This window comes from Cervus elaphus, chromosome 1, assembly GCF_910594005.1.
Source record: "Cervus elaphus chromosome 1, mCerEla1.1, whole genome shotgun sequence".
NCBI classification, from domain to species: Eukaryota; Metazoa; Chordata; class Mammalia; order Artiodactyla; family Cervidae; genus Cervus; species Cervus elaphus.
In genome coordinates, this window is record NC_057815.1 from 76641699 (window position 1) to 76660813 (window position 19115).

General features: G+C 36.2%; 1 protein-coding gene across 1 annotated transcript in view; it reads right to left on the reverse strand.

The window, feature by feature from the left end:
• The window catches only part of CCDC73 (coiled-coil domain containing 73), a 154785-nt gene that overhangs the window by 15335 nt on the left and 120335 nt on the right, over window positions 1–19115 (reverse strand). The window contains exons 15-16 of the mRNA XM_043908843.1: window positions 17934–18044; window positions 12299–12433 (exon numbers count right to left, since the gene is read on the reverse strand). Of these exons, the coding sequence (XP_043764778.1) occupies window positions 12299–12433; window positions 17934–18044 (246 nt within the window). The remainder of the gene's footprint in view (window positions 1–12298; window positions 12434–17933; window positions 18045–19115) is intronic.

A 19115-nucleotide genomic window follows, 5' to 3' on the forward strand; every position in this document is an offset into this window, starting at 1 on the left:
GAAAAAAGACAACCTCTTCAACAAGTGGTGCTGGGAAAACTGGTCAACCACTTGCAAAAGAATGAAACTAGAACACTTTCTAACACCATACACAAAAATAAACTCAAAATGGATTAAAGATCTAAATGTAAGACCAGAAACTATAAAACTCCTAGAGGAGAACATAGGCAAAACACTCTCCAACATAAATCACAGCAAGATCCTCTATGACCCACCTCCCAGAATATTGGAAATAAAAGCAAAACTAAACAAATGGGATCTAATGAAACTTAAAAGCTTTTGCACTACAAAGGAAACTATAAGTAAGGTGAAAAGACAGCCGTCAGATTGGGAGAAAATAATAGCAAATGAAGAAACAGACAAAGGATTAATCTCAAAAATATACAAGCAACTCCTGCAGCTCAATTCCAGAAAAATAAATGACCCAATCAAAAAATGGGCCAGAGAACTAAACAGACATTTCTCCAAAGAAGACATACAGATGGCTAACAAACACATGAAAAGGTGCTCAACATCACTCATTATTAGAGAAATGCAAATCAAAACCACAATGAGGTACCATTACACGCCAGTCAGGATGGCTGCTATCCAAAAGTCTACAAGCAATAAATGCTGGAGAGGCTGTGGAGAAAAGGGAACCCTCTCACACTGTTGGTGGGAATGCAAACTAGTACAGCCACTATGGAAAACAGTGTGGAGATTCCTTAAAAAACTGGAAATAGAACTGCCATATGACCCAGCAATCCCACTTCTGGGCATACACACTGAGGAAACCAGATCTGAAAGAGACACATGCACCCCAATGTTCATCACAGCACTGTTTATAATAGCCAGGACATGGAAGCAACCTAGATGCCCATCAGCAGATGAATGGATAAGGAAGCTGTGGTACATATACACCATGGAATTTTACTCAGCCGTCAAAAAGAATTCATTTGAACCAGTCCTAATGAGATGGATGAAACTGGAGCCCCTTATACAGAGTGAAGTAAGCCAGAAAGATAAAGAACATTACAGCATACTAACACATATATATGGAATTTAGAAAGATGGTAACGATAACCCTATATGCAAAACAGAAAAAGAGACACAGAAATACAGAACAGACTTTTGAACTCTGTGGGAGAAGGTGAGGGTGGGATGTTTCAAAAGAACAGCATGTATACTATCTATGGTGAAACAGATCACCAGCCCAGGTGGGATGCATGAGACAAGTGCTCGGGCCTGGTGCACTGGGAAGACCCAGAGGAATCGGGTGAAGAGGGAGATGGGAGGGGGGATCGGGATGGGGAATAAGTGTAAATCTATGGCTGATTCATGTCAATGTATGACAAAACCCACTGAAATGTTGTGAAGTAATTAGCCTCCAACTAATAAAAAAATTAAAAAAAAAAAAAGTAATGAAAAAAAAATAAATAAAGAGAATGTTCTTTAAAATACATGAAAAAAAAAAAAAAAAAAGAAAACCCTAAAGACTCTTCCAGAAAATTACTAGAGCTAATCAATGAATACAGTAAAGTTGCAGGATATAAAATTAACACACAGAAATCCCTTGCATTCCTATATACTAACAATGAAAAAACAGAAAGAGAAATTAAGGAAACAATACCATTCACCATTGCAACAAAAAGAATAAAATACTTAGGAGTATATCTACCTAAAGAAACATAAGACCTATACATAGAAAACTATAAAACACTGATGAAAGAAATCAAAGAGGACACACACAGATGGAGAAACATACCATGTTCATGGATTGGAAGAATCAATATTGTCAAAATGGCTATTCTACCCAAAGCAATCTATAGATTCAATGCAATCCCTATCAAGCTACCAACAGTATTTTTCACAGAACTAGAACAAATAATTTCACAATTTGTATGGAAATACAAAAAACCTCGAATAGCCAAAGTAATCTTGAGAAACAAGAATGGAACTGGAGGAATCAACCTGCCTGACTTCAGACTCTACTACAAAGCCACAGTCATCAAGACAGTATGGTACTGGCACAAAGACAGAAATATAGATCAATGGAACAGAATAGAAAGCCCAGAGATAAATCCACGAACCTATGGACACCTTATCTTTGACAAAGGAGGCAAGGATATACAATGGAAAAAAGACAACCTCTTCAACAAGTGGTGCTGGGAAAACTGGTCAACCACTTGTAAAAGAATGAAACTAGAACACTTTCTAACACCATACACAAAAATAAACTCAAAATGGATTAAAGATCTAAATGTAAGACCAGAAACTATAAAACTCCTAGAGGAGAACATAGGCAAAACACTCTCCGACATAAATCACAGCAAGATCCTCTATGACCCACCTCCCAGAATATTGGAAATAAAAGCAAAACTAAACAAATGGGACCTAATGAAACTTAAAAGCTTTTGCACTACTAAGGAAACTATAAGTAAGGTGAAAAGACAGCCCTCAGATTGGGAGAAAATAATAGCAAATGAAGAAACAGACAAAGGATTAATCTCAAAAATATACAAGCAACTCCTGCAGCTCAATTCCAGAAAAATAAATGACCCAATCAAAAAATGGGCCAGAGAACTAAACAGACATTTCTCCAAAGAAGACATACAGATGGCTAACAAACACATGAAAAGGTGCTCAACATCACTCATTATTAGAGAAATGCAAATCAAAACCACAATGAGGTACCATTACACGCCAGTCAGGATGGCTGCTATCCAAAAGTCTACAAGCAATAAATGCTGGAGAGGCTGTGGAGAAAAGGGAACCCTCTCACACTGTTGGTGGGAATGCAAACTAGTACAGCCACTATGGAAAACAGTGTGGAGATTCCTTAAAAAACTGGAAATAGAACTGCCATATGACCCAGCAATCCCACTTCTGGGCATACACACTGAGGAAACCAGATCTGAAAGAGACACATGCACCCCAATGTTCATCACAGCACTGTTTATAATAGCCAGGACATGGAAGCAACCTAGATGCCCATCAGCAGATGAATGGATAAGGAAGCTGTGGTACATATACACCATGGAATTTTACTCAGCCGTCAAAAAGAATTCATTTGAACCAGTCCTAATGAGATGGATGAAACTGGAGCCCCTTATACAGAGTGAAGTAAGCCAGAAAGATAAAGAACATTACAGCATACTAACACATATATATGGAATTTAGAAAGATGGTAACGATAACCCTATATGCAAAACAGAAAAAGAGACACAGAAATACAGAACAGACTTTTGAACTCTGTGGGAGAAGGTGAGGGTGGGATGTTTCAAAAGAACAGCATGTATACTATCTATGGTGAAACAGATCACCAGCCCAGGTGGGATGCATGAGACAAGTGCTCCGGCCTGGTGCACTGGGAAGACCCAGAGGAATCGGGTGAAGAGGGAGATGGGAGGGGGGATCGGGATGGGGAATAAGTGTAAATCTATGGCTGATTCATGTCAATGTATGACAAAACCCACTGAAATGTTGTGAAGTAATTAGCCTCCAACTAATAAAAAAATTAAAAAAAAAAAAGTAATGAAAAAAAAATAAATAAAGAGAATGTTCTTTAAAATACATAAAAAAAAAAAAAAAAAAAGAAAACCCTAAAGACTCTTCCAGAAAATTACTAGAGCTAATCAATGAATACAGTAAAGTTGCAGGATATAAAATTAACACACAGAAATCCCTTGCATTCCTATATACTAACAATGAAAAAACAAAAAGAGAAATTAAGGAAACAATACCATTCACCATTGCAACAAAAAGAATAAAATACTTAGGAGTATATCTACCTAAAGAAACATAAGACCTATACATAGAAAACTATAAAACACTGATGAAAGAAATCAAAGAGGACACACACAGATGGAGAAACATACCATGTTCATGGATTGGAAGAATCAATATTGTCAAAATGGCTATTCTACCCAAAGCAATCTATAGATTCAATGCAATCCCTATCAAGCTACCAACAGTATTTTTCACAGAACTAGAACAAATAATTTCACAATTTGTATGGAAATACAAAAAACCTCGAATAGCCAAAGTAATCTTGAGAAACAAGAATGGAACTGGAGGAATCAACCTGCCTGACTTCAGACTCTACTACAAAGCCACAGTCATCAAGACAGTATGGTACTGGCACAAAGACAGAAATATAGATCAATGGAACAGAATAGAAAGCCCAGAGATAAATCCACGAACCTATGGACACCTTATCTTTGACAAAGGAGGCAAGGATATACAATGGAAAAAAGACAACCTCTTCAACAAGTGGTGCTGGGAAAACTGGTCAACCACTTGCAAAAGAATGAAACTAGAACACTTTCTAACACCATACACAAAAATAAACTCAAAATGGATTAAAGATCTAAATGTAAGACCAGAAACTATAAAACTCCTAGAGGAGAACATAGGCAAAACACTCTCCGACATAAATCACAGCAAGATCCTCTATGACCCACCTCCCAGAATATTGGAAATAAAAGCAAAACTAAACAAATGGGACCTAATGAAACTTAAAAGCTTTTGCACTACAAAGGAAACTATAAGTAAGGTGAAAAGACAGCCCTCAGATTGGAAGAAAATAATAGCAAATGAAGAAACAGACAAAGGATTAACCTCAAAAATATACAAGCAACTCCTGAAGCTCAATTCCAGAAAAATATATGACCCAATCAAAAAATGGGCCAAAGAACTAAACAGACATTTCTCCAAAGAAGACATACAGATGGCTAACAAACACATGAAAAGATGCTCAACATCACTCATTATTAGAGAAATGCAAATCAAAACCACAATGAGAAAAAAAAAAACAAAAAAACCCACAATGAGGTACCATTACATGCCAGTCAGGATGGCTGCTATCCAAAAGTCTACAAGCAATAAATGCTGGAGAGGGTGTGGAGAAAAGGGAACCCTCTCACACTGTTGGTGGGAATGCAAACTAGTACAGCCGCTATGGAAAACAGTGTGGAGATGCCTTAAAAAACTGGAAATAGAACTGCCATATGACCCAGCAATCCCACTTCTGGGCATACACACTGAGGAAACCAGATCTGAAAGAGACACATGCACCCCAATGTTCATCACAGCACTGTTTATAATAGCCAGGACATGGAAGCAACCTAGATGCCCATCAGCAGATGAATGGATAAGGAAGCTGTGGTACATATACACCATGGAATATTACTCAGCCGTTAAAAAGAATTCATTTAAATCAGTTCTAATGAGATGGATGAAACTGGAGCCCATTATACAGAGTGAAGTAAGCCAGAAAGATAAAGAACATTACAGCATACTAACACATATATATGGAATTTAGAAAGATGGTAACAATAACCCTATATGCAAAACAGAAAAAGAGACACAGAAGTACAGAACAGACTTTTGAACTCTGTGGGAGAAGGTGAGGGTGGGATGTTTCGAAAGAACAGCATGTATACTATCTATGGTGAAACAGATCACCCGCCCAGGTGGGATGCATGAGACAAGTGCTCCGGCCTGGCGCACTGGGAAGACCCAGAGGAATCGGGTGGAGAGGGAGATGGGAGGGGGGATAGGGATGGGGAATACGTGTAACTCTGTGGCTGATTCATATCAGTGTATGACAAAACCCACTGAAATGTTGTGAAGTAATTAGCCTCCAACTAATAAAAAATAAATAAATAAATAAATAAAAAATAAAGTAAAAGAAGCCCAAGGGGGGGAAAAAAAAAAGATATTTCCCATTTCTGATTCTTTGCTCATGTTATTTCATCTATTTTAAATCTCTATATGGAAATTCTTAGTTACTTTTAACAACTCAGCTCAAAATTATCTTGCCATGTGTGATCTACTCCTTACACACAAGTAAGGTGAAAAAAAATACATAATGCAAACACTAATCATAAAAGATGGAGTAGCTTACTAATACCAGACAAAATAATATTACTAGGATAAGGATGGACATGTTAAATGATAAAAAGGTCAATTAATCAGAAAGTAATAATAACTATGTATACATCTAATAACAGGGCTTAAACACACATAACAAAAACTGACAGAACTGAAAAGAGAAATATAAATTCACAATTATAATTAATGATTTCCCACTGACTGATAGAACAAGTACACAAAAAATCAGTAAGGATGAAGAAGTTTTGAACAATATTATCAACGAAACTGACCTGACATTTATAAAACATTCCACCAACCAACAACAGAATATACATTTTTTTCAAGAATATACAAGGTATTATTTGCCAAGATAGACAACACACTTGGCCAAAAGACAAGTCTTGATATAGTAAAAAAGATAAAAGTCTCACTTAAATTTGAAATCATCAACAGAAAGATACTTGGAAAATTCTTAAATATTTGGAAATTAAACAGCAAGGTTATAGGTCAAACTTATATTCATGGGTCAAAGAGCTCACAAGAGAAATTTTAAAATATGTTCAACTGAGTAAGAATGAAAACACTATACATCAGAATTTGTAGAGTGAAGCTAAAGCAGTACTTTATAAGAAAATTAATAGCTTTAAATATTAGAGAAGAAGAAAGGCCAATAACCAATAAATTGACAACTCAGATGAAAAGGACAAGTTCCTTGAAAGAGAAAAATTAGCAAAATGGACAGTGCTGGAGGTCTCCAAGTTCACCCCCAGGTTTGGTGATTTGATATAAGGACTCACAGAACTCAATATACAGTTGTACTCCTAAGATTTATAACAGTAAAGGATGCAAAGCAAAATCAGCAAAGGAAAGGCACAAGAGATGAAGCCTGGAAGAAACCAGGTACAAACTTCTTTCAAGAGTCCTCTCCTATGGCATGTAGAGATAATCTGAATTTGAAATCAGCTGATTTGTATCTCCTGTTTGTGTCATTTACTCTCTCTCTTTACTCTCACATGAATTTGGGAACTAAGTTCTGTAAGTTCTTCCTCACATAAAAGGTTACATAATGAAGACAGAGGATGAGATGGTTGGATGGCATCACCGACTCGATGGACATAAGCTTAAGCAAGCTCCAGGAGTTGGCGATAGACAGGGAAGCCTGGAGTGCTGCAGTCCATGGGGTCACAGAGAGTCGGACACGACTGAGTGACTGAACTGAACTGAATAAATTCATTCAATTTCCGAAAAATAAAAAGTCTTCTCCTAGTGGAGTCACATAGGACATGCTTAATTCCTGCAGCAATAATTGTGACCACAAATGTGAACTCTTGTCTACTAGGAAGCTCATTAGAGACTTGGTGCTCAAAGCTTAATTGGTTGCTGGTCACTCTCTGCCTTGCATGTACCAAAACTACTGACTTCCAGAAAGAAAGCAGACGTTCAAAGGAAACTACTTAATAGTTAAAGCACAGTGAATCACTCCTGTCTGTTAGGAAATGGTGGGAACCCTCCCCAAATCCAATTTCCAGTTATCAGTCAACAGCCAAACTGACAAGCAGGTCTTCCAGAGGCCTTCTGCAAACCTGCTATGTCAACTGTTTTCTGCACACTGGCATATGAAGAAATTGAAAATCTGAATAATCTGATAATTTAAAAGCTAAATTTGTTTTTAAAAATATCCCCACAAAGAAAAAGCCTCAATAGTTTCACCAATGAATTGTACCTAATATTTAGTAAACAACAGCAGTTTCAACACAATACTCTTTAAGGAGGAAGGAACACATTCCAATTCATGTGGCTAGTATTCAGTTCAGTTCAGTCACTCAGTCGTGTCCGACTCCTTCATCTCCAATGGACTGCAGCACGCCAGGCCTCCCTGTCCATTCCCAACTCCTGGAGTTTACTCAAACTCATGTCCACTGAGTCGGTGATGCCATCCAACCATCTCATAATCTGTCTTCCGCTTCTCCTCCTGTCTTCAATCTTTCCCAGCATCAGGGTCTTTTAAAATCAGTCAGCTCTTCACATCAGGTGGCCAAAGTACTGGAGTTTCAGCTTCAACATCAACCTTCCAAAGAACACTCAGGACTAATCTCCTTTAGGATGGACTGGTTGGATCTCCTTGCAGTCCAAGGGACTCTCAAGAGTCTTCACCAACACCACAGTTCAAAAGCATCAATTCTTCTGCACTCAGCTTTCTTTATAGTCCAACTCTCACATCCATACATGACCACTGGAAAAGCCATAGCCTTGACTAGATGGACATTTATTGGCAAAGTAATGTCTCTGCTTTTTAATATACTATCTAGGCTGGTCATAATTTTTCTTCCAAGGAGTAAGTGTCTTTTAATTTCATGGCTGCAGTCACCAACTGCAGTGATTTTGGAGCCCAAGAAAATAAAGTCCTCCACTGTTTCCACTGTTTCCCCATCTATTTGCCATGAACTGATGGGACCAGATGCCATGATGTTAGTTTTCTGAATGTTGAGTTTTAAGCTAACTTTTTCACTCTCCTTTTTCACTTTCATCAAGAGGCTCTTTAGTTCTTCCTCCCTTTTGGCCATAAGGGTTGTGTCATCTGTGTTTCTGAGGTTATTGATATTTCTTCCGGCAATCTTGATTCCAGAATTTCTTCTGGGCTTCATCCAGTCCAGCGTTTCTCATGATGTACTCTGCATATAAGTTAAATAAGCAGGGTAACAATATACAGCCTTGACATACTCCTTTTCCTATTTGGTCTGTTGCTCCATGTCCAGTTCTAACTGTTGCTTCCTGACCTGCATAACAGGTTTCTCAAGAGGCAGGTCAGGTGGTCTGGTATTCCCACCTCTTTCAGAATTTTCCAGTTTATTGTGATCCACACAGTCAAAGGCTTTGGCATAGTCAATAAAGCAGAAATAGATGTTTTTCTGGAACTCTCTTGCTTTTTCGATGATCCAGCAGATGTTGGCAATTTGATCTCTTGTTCCTTTGCCTTTTCTAAAACCAGCTTGAACATCTGGAAATTCATGGTTCACGTATTGCTGAAGCCTGGCTTGGAAAATTTTGAGCATTACTTTACTAGCGTGTGAGATGAGTGCAATTGTGTGATAGTTTGAGCATTCTTTGGCACTGCCTTTCTTTGGGATTGGAATGAAAACTGACCTTTCCCAGTCCTGTGGCCACTGCTGAGTTTTCCAGATTTGCTGGCATATTGAGTGCAGCACTTTCATAGCATCATCTTTTAGGATCTGAAATAGCTCAACTGGAATTCCATCACCTCGGTTAGCTTTGTTTGTAGTGATGTTTCCTAAGGCCCACTTGACTTCACATTCCAGGATGTCTGGCTCTAGGTGAGTGATTATCTGGGTTGTGAAGATCTTTTTTTGTACAGTTCTGTGTATTCTTGCCACCTCTTCTTAATAGCTTCTGCTTCTGGTAGGTCCATACCGTTTCTGTCCTTTATTGAGCCCATCTTTGCAGGAAATGTTCCCTTGGTTATCTCTAATTTTCTTGAAGAGATCTCTGGTCTCTCCCATTCTATTGTTTTCCTCTATTTCTTTGCACTGATCACTGAGGAAGGCTTTCTTATCTCTCCTTGCTATTCTTTGAAACTCTGCATTTAAATGGGTGTATCTTTCCTTTTCTCCTTTGCTTTTTCCTTCTCCTCTTTTCACAGGTATTTTCAAGGCCTCTTCAGACAGCCATTTTGCTTTTTTGCATTTCTTTTTCTTGGGGATGGTTTTGATCCCTATCTCCTGTACAGTGTCACAAACCTCTGTCCACAGTTCAACAGGCACTCAGTCTATCAGATCTAGTCCCTTAAATCTATTTCTCACTTCCACTGTATAATCGTAAGGGATTTGATTTAGGTCATACCTGAATGGTCTAGTGGTTTCCCCTACTTTCTTCAGTTTAAGTCTCAATTTGGCAATAAGGAGTTCATGATCTGAGCCACAGTCAGCTCCCAGTCTTGTTTTTGCTGGCTGTATAGAGCTTCTCCATCTTTGGCTACAAAGAATATAATCAATCTGATTTCAGTGTTGACCATCTGGTGATGTCCATGTGTAGAATCTTCTCTTGTGTTGTTGGAAGAGGGTGTTTGCTATGACCAGTGCATTCTCTTGGCAAAACTCTATTAGCCTTTGCCCTGCTTCATTCTGTACTCCAAGGCCAAATTTGCCTGTTACTCCAGGTGTTTCTTGACTTCCTACTTTTGCCTTCCAGTCCCCAATAATAAAAAGGACATCTTTTTTGGGTGTTAGTTCTAAAAGGTCTTGTAGGTCTTCATCGAACCGTTCAACGTCAGCTTCTTCAGCATTACTGGTCGGGGCATAGACTTGGACCGTGATATTGAATGGTTTGCCTTGGAAACGACCAGAGATCATTCTGTCGTTTTTGAGACTATATCCAAGTACTGCATTCTGGACTCTTTTGTTGACTATGATGGCTACTCCATTTCTTCCAAGGGATTCTTGCTCACAGTAGTAGATATAATGGTCATCTGAGTTAAACTCACCCATTCCAGTCCATTTTAGTTCACTGATTCTTAAAATGTTGACGTTCACTCGCCATTTCCTGTTTGACCACTTCCAACTTGCCTTGATTCAAGGGGTCACAAAGAGTCAGTCATGACTGAGCAACTGTCACTTTCACTTTCAATAGACTATGAAATGATGAAAGACATCTAAGATGAAAAGTTAAGCAATCATGTCCACTCTTACAACTTCATTTAACACTGTACTGAAGAGTCCTAGCTAGTGTAGTGCAGTAAGTTGAGGAAAAAATAAAATGCATAGAAAAGAAGATGATGTAAAATTCATCTGCCTTAAATTCTCAGACAACATATTATGTACAAAGAAAACTCCAAAGTTCAACCAAGAAAAACATACTACAATAATAAATTATTTAAAATGGTAAAAGAATACGAAGTCAATGTACAAAGATCAATTTTAACTCTAATAGCAAGAAACAATTAGAAAAACTCATATTAAAAATACTGCTTATACAATAAATGCTGGAGAGGGTGTGGAGAAAAGGGAACCCTCTTACACTGCTGGTGGGAATGCATACTAGTACAGCCACTATAGAGAACAGTGTGGAGATGCCTTAAAAAACTGGAAATAGAACTGCCATATGACCCAGCAATCCCACTCCTGGGCATACACACTGAGAAAATCAGAACTGAAAGGGACACGTGTATCCCAATGTTCATCACAGCACTGTTTATAATAGCCAGGACATGGAAGCAACCTAGATGCCCATCAGTAGACGAATGGATAAGCTATGATACATATACACAATGGAATATTACTTAGCCATTAAAAAGAATACATCTGAATCAATTCTAATGAGATGGATGAAACTGGAGCCCATTATACAGAGTGAAGTAAGCCAGAAAGATAAACACCAATACAGTATACTAACACATATATATGGAATTTAAAAAGATGGTAATGATAGCCCTATATGCAGGACAGAAAAAGAGACACAGATGTATAGAACAGACTTTTGGACTCTATGGGAGAAGGCAAGGGTCGGATGAACTGAGAGAATAGCATTGAAATATGTATATTATCAAGTGTGAAACAGATCGCCAGCCCAGGTTGGATGCATGAGACAAGTGCTCAGGGCTGGTGCAGTGGGAATACCCAGAGGGATGGGATGGGTAGGGAGGTGGGAGGTGGGATCAGGATGGGGAACACATGTAAATCCATGGCTGATTCATGTCAATGTATGGCAAAAACCACTACAATAACGTAAAGTAATTAGCCTCCAACTAATAAAAATAAATGAAGAATAAATAAATAAAATTCTGAAAAGTAAAAAAAAATAAAAATACTGCTTATAGTAAGAGCCCAAAACATGAAATATTCAGGGGTAAATTTAACAAAACACTCGCAAGACATATACAATGAAAACTACAAAACATTTCTGAGCAGTGTTAAAGAAAATCTAAATAAATGCAAAGATATACCATGTCATGAATTGTATGTTAAGATGTAAATTCTTTGTAAATTAATCTATATACTCAACACAAGCCAAATTCAAATACCATAGACTTTTTCTTTTAGAAACTGATAAACTGATTCTAAAAGTTATATGGAAATGCAAAGGACTCACAATAGCCAAAACAATTTTGGAAAAGAACAACAAAATTGAAGGACTTATACTACCACATTTTAAGACTTTTTATAATGCTATATTAATAAAGAAAGTGTTAAATTGTCTATCCACAAATGTATATGCTGAAATTGAAGATTCATGTCTAAGAAATGATTCTTAATCCTTATGTCATATTGTACAAAAAAATTAATTTAAAATGTACTACAGACTATATGCTTACTTCTTGTTACAGTCATTTTTAAAAGTTGAGAAAGTGAAAATATAAAGCATGGAGAAAATCATCAGTTATGGTCTTAATTTCTTTTAAGAGCTTATACCCCACATACTTGAATTTTACCTCAAACTTCTTGCTTTCCTCAAACTTCTTCTGATCACATAATTTGTCATAATCTTCTTGTAACTTAGTATGAGTTTCTTTAAGTGATGATAACTCATTTTTAATCTCATTAATTTCTCCATTAAGTTCTTCAACCTAGTATATGACATTTAACCAAAATGAACATGTATATAAATTAGTTGAGTCTAAAAATACTTTATCAACATAAGTGTTTAGAAACTATAAACAATGAAAACATTCCCAAAGTAATTACTAATATTAAAAGCTACCATTTATTGAATTGTGCTGAGTACTTAATAAACATAATTTCATACTTTTAAAAATCCTATGAGGTATTTTCAGCCTCCAATATACAGGTGAGAAATGTGAGGCTCATAGACGTTAAGTAACCTGTCCAAAATCAGGTAGATATAAAGTGATAGTCAAGATTCAAATGCAAGGCTAAGCCTAGGAGTGGCGCTCTTAAGTACTACATTAAATCACTTCTTGTTACAAATGAAAAATTAATTAACGTTTAATCACAAAAATTCTATAAAGGTTACCATTTCATTGCTTTCTTAAAGTTTTATTTTCTTGTTGCAAATTAGATAAACAGATTTCAACTCAACTAGATGAAGAATACTAAGTACTACAATTAGAAACTGACACTTCAGCCTAATACTTATATCTACAAACTAGTCTTTTCAGTTCAATTCAGTTCAGTTGCTCAGTCGTGTCCTACTCTTTGCGACCCCATGAACCGCAGCACACCAGGCCTCCCTGTCCATCACCAACTCCCAGAGTCCACCGAAACCCATGTCCATCCAGTCAATGATGCCATCCAACCATCTCATCCTCTGTCGTCCCCTTCTCCTCCTGCCCTCAATCTTTCCCAGCATCAGGGTCTTTTCAAATGAGCCAGATCTTTGCATCAGGTGCCCAAAGTATTGAAGTTTCAGCTGCAACATCAGTCCTACCAATGAACACCCAGGACTGATCTCCTTTAGGATGGACTGGTTGGATCTCCTTGCAGTCCAAGGGACTCTCAAGAGTCTTCGCCAACACCACAGTTCAAAAGCATCAATTCTTCTGCACTCAGCTTTCTTTATAGTCCAACTCTCACATCCATACATGACCACTGGAAAAACCATAGCTTTGACTAGATGGACCTTTGTTGGCAAAGTAATGTCTCTACTTTTTAATATGCTGTCTAGGTTGGCCATAACTTTCCTTCCAAGGAGTGTCTTTTAATTTCATGGCTGCAAAATCACCATCTGCAGTGATTTTGGAGCCCAGAAAAATAAAGTCAGCCATCGTTTCCCCTGTTTCCCCATCTATTTGCCATGAAGTGATGGGACCGGATGCCATGATCTTAGTTTTCTGAATGTTGCATTTTAAGCCAACTTTTTCACTTTCCTTTTTCACTTTCATCAAGAGACTCTTTAGTTCTTCTCTGCCTTCTGCCATAAGGGTGGTGTCATCTGTGTATCTGAGGTTATTGATATTTCTCCCGGCAATCTTAATTCCAGCTTGTGCTTCCTCCAGCCCAGCTTTTCTCATAATGCACTCTGCATATAAGTTAAATAAGCAGGGTGACAATATACAGCCTTGACTTGACAATCTCCTTTTCCTATTTGGAACCAGTCTGTTGTTCCATGTCTTTTACTGGCTATAAAATTTTATAATCTTTTTCTTGGTGGGATTCTCTTTCATAGGAACCTCAAATGTCAGACAAAATAAGTTCCAGGAAAAAGAAAAATACCATTTTGTCATAAAATATTACAAAAGTTTCTCGTGAACAATTTTAAACTACCAAAAATTCTACTAATTCATCTAATTTTCCTTGTAGGGGTTAACAGACATTGAGCTCACCAACTATTTTCCCTTCACCTTACCTATTTTAACCATCTTTTTACCTATCTCTGCAAGGTTCTTCTCCATGGCTCAACTCTTCATGTGTTCTCTATCTGTCCTCTCTTACCTCCCTTAGAGCCTAACTCAAGAAAAGATCTCTTCTCTCCTAGATATTCTCAATTTTCCACACTATACCAGTATTGTTTTTAGCCCACAAATATGCTCTTGTCATGATTGTAACTTTTTTCTTCTTGACTCAATTACTCTCTCTCTCTCACTTCTTAAAGTTCACTTTTACCACTTTCAAATTCTAACCTCTCTTCACTCCTTAAGGGATTCCCTGGTGGCTCAGATGGTAAAGCGTCTGCCTGCAATGCGAGAGACCCGGGTTCAATCCCTGGGTCGGTAGATCCTCTGGAGAAGGAAATGGCAACCCACTCCAGTACTCTTGCCTAGAAAATTCTACGGATTGAGGAGCCTGGTGGGCTACAGTCCATGTGGTCGCAAAGAGTCGGATATAACTGAGAGACACCACTTTCTTTCTTTACTTTCACTCCTTAACAGCCAGACTTCTGCCCTCATGCTCCACTGATTTTTTTTCTGTCATCACCTGCACATTAGCAAAAGGACGTGTTCCAAGTTCCTACCTTTTAACAGCATTGCAGCACAACTGTGTGACTGCTGCTTTTCAAAGAGCCTCTTTTCTTCATTTCACGGCACCACTCCCTCTTCATCCTCCTACCTTTCTCACTGTTCCTACCAGGCTCCCTCTCCCCTTCTGTCCCACACTAACCACTCACAAAATTCTGGCATTCCCCAGAATCCTCTTTCTTCTTTAGCCCTCTCTTCAAGTCTTCCACTCTTTCCATAGATGACGTTATTATATCTTCAAATTTCATCTTTATGCTAATAAGTCCTAAATCTCTTTCTCATCTCCCAACCTCTTCCCTAAGATTAGATTCATGTTTCCAAATACATGATATAAATTTCAAGTCAGATGTCCTGCAGTCACCATAAGTTAAGCAATTTCCAAATTAAACTCATTTTCATCCACCAAATCTGCTTCTCCTTTCACATTCCTTATGTCATTTAGTGATATGACTATTCTGCTAATGTATAAATTATTATACTAATCTCAGAATCACAGTTGACTCCTTTCCCTTTTAAAATCCATTATATATAAAATGTGATTAATCCTGCTAACTCTACCTCCAGTCCTTCTTGCATCTGTCTCTTTTCTCTATACTCACTGTTGTTGTTCAGTTGCTCAGTTGTGTCTGACTCTGTGCAACCCCATGGACTGCAATCCTCACTACTGTTGCCCTAATTCACATCCTCATGGGCTCATGGTTAAATATTCTTCTTATTGACCTCTTTCCATAATGCCATTCTCCATACTACTGCAAGAGTTATTTTCCTAAACTGCAGATCTAAGTCACTTTTCTGCTTTAAAAATCTCAATGGCTTCCCACTACTTATAAAATAAAATTCAATTTCCTTAGAAAAGAACTCTTCAGAAGATGACTTCAACCTCATTTGCAATGTCGCATTCTAGATCAGACCATTCATCCTTGAGAAAGCAATTTCATGCCTCCATCATCATCCCCTTTCTTAAATGGAATGCCAACAGAGTGGAATGAGAAGTATAGGAAGCAGGCACCTTCTGTCTGGTGAAACCCTATTCATATTTCAAGTCCAAATTCCAGGATCATCTTTTCTCTAAAACTTTCTCCAACCTAGTTAAACAATATGATTTATTTTGTGCTTTCATAGTAATTTTTAAATACTAATATTAATACTACTAAAAACACTCCATACTATTGTAGTTAATAATTACCTGTCTTTTGAGAGTATGCGCTCTTTAATAATCTTTGTACTTTAGGCACCTTTGAAAATCCAACACCTAGAATAGTGCCTAACATATAATAGATGCTCAACAAATGTTGTGAATTGGATTTTTGTGACACCCCCTTTCTCTAAATAAGTTCTGAACATCTCCATTTATTACTGTCTTACCTATAAATATCTATTGGCTATATAACTGGCCAAATAAAAGCAGGTACACATACCACATTCTTTATGACATTTCTATGAATTTTAAAATATATTGTCTAGTAATATTCACTGTTTAATTTGTACAGTATTCTTTCACTATTTAAAAAAAGCAGTATATTTAATTTCATCTTATTTTCGTTACTATCTTTTAGTTTTTTTTAAACCCTATCTTGATCTGACCTCAGTAGCAATACTACAATTACCCCTCACTCAAGAGTGGTGAAATGCTTACAAAGAGATAGAAATACAATTAAAGAATAGATCTGACCTCCCACTCAAGAAAACTCCTATAGAACCAAAGCAGCTTTTAAAAAATTTAACTATGTTCTGTTTAGTACTGAAGCATAAAGTGAAATGAATGCAGATGCTAAACATCCTAAGATAAAACCAATTTCATCCAAATTATAAACAGGTCTCACCAGGAAAGCTGAACGCTTATTTCTCTTAATTCAGTTGATTCCCGCCCCCTCCCCCCACCCCCCAGGGGAGGAACATAGTCAAAATATCACTAGGAAAAATAAATGTTTACTTTTCTTATCTCAACTAATTTTGGGGGGCATGATTGGCATATTCAAGTTTATAGTCTCTTTTTACATCATAGTTTTCCTTACCCTGACAGTACTATTTCCATGGTCTTTTAAACATTAGAAATGAGACAGAAGTGTTGGGATGCAAGGCAGATTAGCTGAAGCTAAAATGAAAATTACTATGTTTGTTGCTTAATGATGAACTTTACCTATATAGGGATCATTAAGCATTTTACAGTATTCTAATCTAATGAATTACAAAATACTTTTTGAGAATTTGGTAAAGCTTATCAAATTAATCAGTGAAAATCTGATCTCTTCAAAATTTAAATTAAGAGAACACATTAGCTGCAAATGGATCAAAAAATCAAGAATTACTTTTATAACAATTTATATCAAATAAACTCAACTACAGAATATTACACAGATATATATTATTATAAACTATATTAATACAGTATTAGAATTTTATAGTATAATCAGTACAATAACTAAAATATCTTACTTTCTCAAAATATAGTTTTCATAAACTTATAAATAGTTACCTTCCATTTTTTTTTTTAGTTCTTTTAAAAGAATTGAAGGCAATAAAAATAGATAATAAATAGAACAACTGATTTTGGGTTCACCAGTCTTTAAAGTGAACCTTGTATTTCACAACTTTATATCACCTTACACGTTTTATTATCTACTTCACTGAAATTAAAATTTAACATAAAATAAAAGAGTTGTGCTTTAAGGAAATAATCATGTTAATAACATAACAATTCTCTTGATAAAATGTTGATACTAGAGAACCCAACTACTATATACATGTTCTAAACATGGCTTTAATATGACTCAGTGAAACTGCTGAGGAAAGCTAAAGAGATCAGCTAACAATAATACCTATATAATTCTTTATTATAACCATTTACTAAAACATTATCAATGGTTTTACAAAAAGGAAAATTAATTTTGTCACCTATGAAAAGCCATACAAAATACATATAAATACACATATGTATATGTGTGGTTTTTCATGTATGAAAGCATTATAGAAAATTTTATTAAATTTAGCTTTAAAAACACTCACTTTTTAGAAATACAAGTGCAAGAAGAAAATGTGTCTGACTTTATTCCTATAATATTTTTGCAATATTTTCTTAGCATTTAATAGTTATTTTAAATGTCTACAACTACTTAAAATATTTAAAAATTTTACTATTAAATAAACCTACATGCTTCTTCCAGGTTCCTAGTGCTTTCTCATGCTCATTTTGAAGATTAAGGAACTTTTCTTCATTTTCTTTTACCTTCTCCCTTTGCAGCTCATTATCTCTTTCAAGGGTCTGCAATAAAATTAATTATCCAAAAAATAATCAATACCACATTAATGAATTTTGATGTGTTTTATGTTGCTTGGACCTTTGCTTCTAACATGCTGAAAGTGCCATACAGATCAGTGATAATGTGCTATCTCAACAATAATTTTCATAAATTAACAGAAAGGTGCTTATAGTTTAGTTAACAGGAAATAGGGGGAGGTTATGAAAAAGAAATGGCTATAAAAGGGCATAAAAACATTGCCATTATTCAGTTTCACTGCATAAGTTTTAATGTACTGAAAAAAGTAATATAAAGTACAGCACTGAAAAATATGAAATGTAGCATAATCCAGGCTAACCCTACTATAATTTTTTAACTACCATAGAATATATTTTCCATATCTGTTTATTTCAGAAATTAATTGGCTGGAAAACTCTTAAACACAATTAAAATTTTTAATTTCAAATTAACACTTTTTTAGTAGAACTTCAGTATTCACTAATTAACTTATTACTTCATAAATTAACATGTTATATAATCACTACCACACTCTCCTCTCCTCTTCCCAAAAACACCTTTAAAGGGTAAAATTATCACTGTTTTCTAAGACGAAGGTTTAAAAGATATTAAATCAGTATCACCAATATTATTAGGTTTCTTCAGTGTCTGCTGATAATCCAAGTAAACTTCTGTAAAAAGACTCTACCTGCATGTCTAATATATCTGGAATTTTTATGTTAATTTATCATTACTAAAGTTAAGTACATTCAGGGTCAACATCTAAGTCACACAAAGGATACAGAAAGAAAAGGCAAAGTTTTCCTCTACTGGTTTTCTAGCTCTCCCCACCAGAGGTAAAGTAGTTTCTTGTGTATCCTTTCAAAAATTGTCTATAAGCATACAAGTATATATCTTTCAAACCATACTACATATACTCTGTTGTGCTGCCATCTCCTTTTCTAAAAATATGAATACTATATCTTGCTTAACTTCCATATCACTATATAAGATCTCATTTTAGAGGCTTCACAGTATTTCAACTATTTAAAGAGTCCTCAATTACTACATAGAATATCAATATGTGATGACATAAT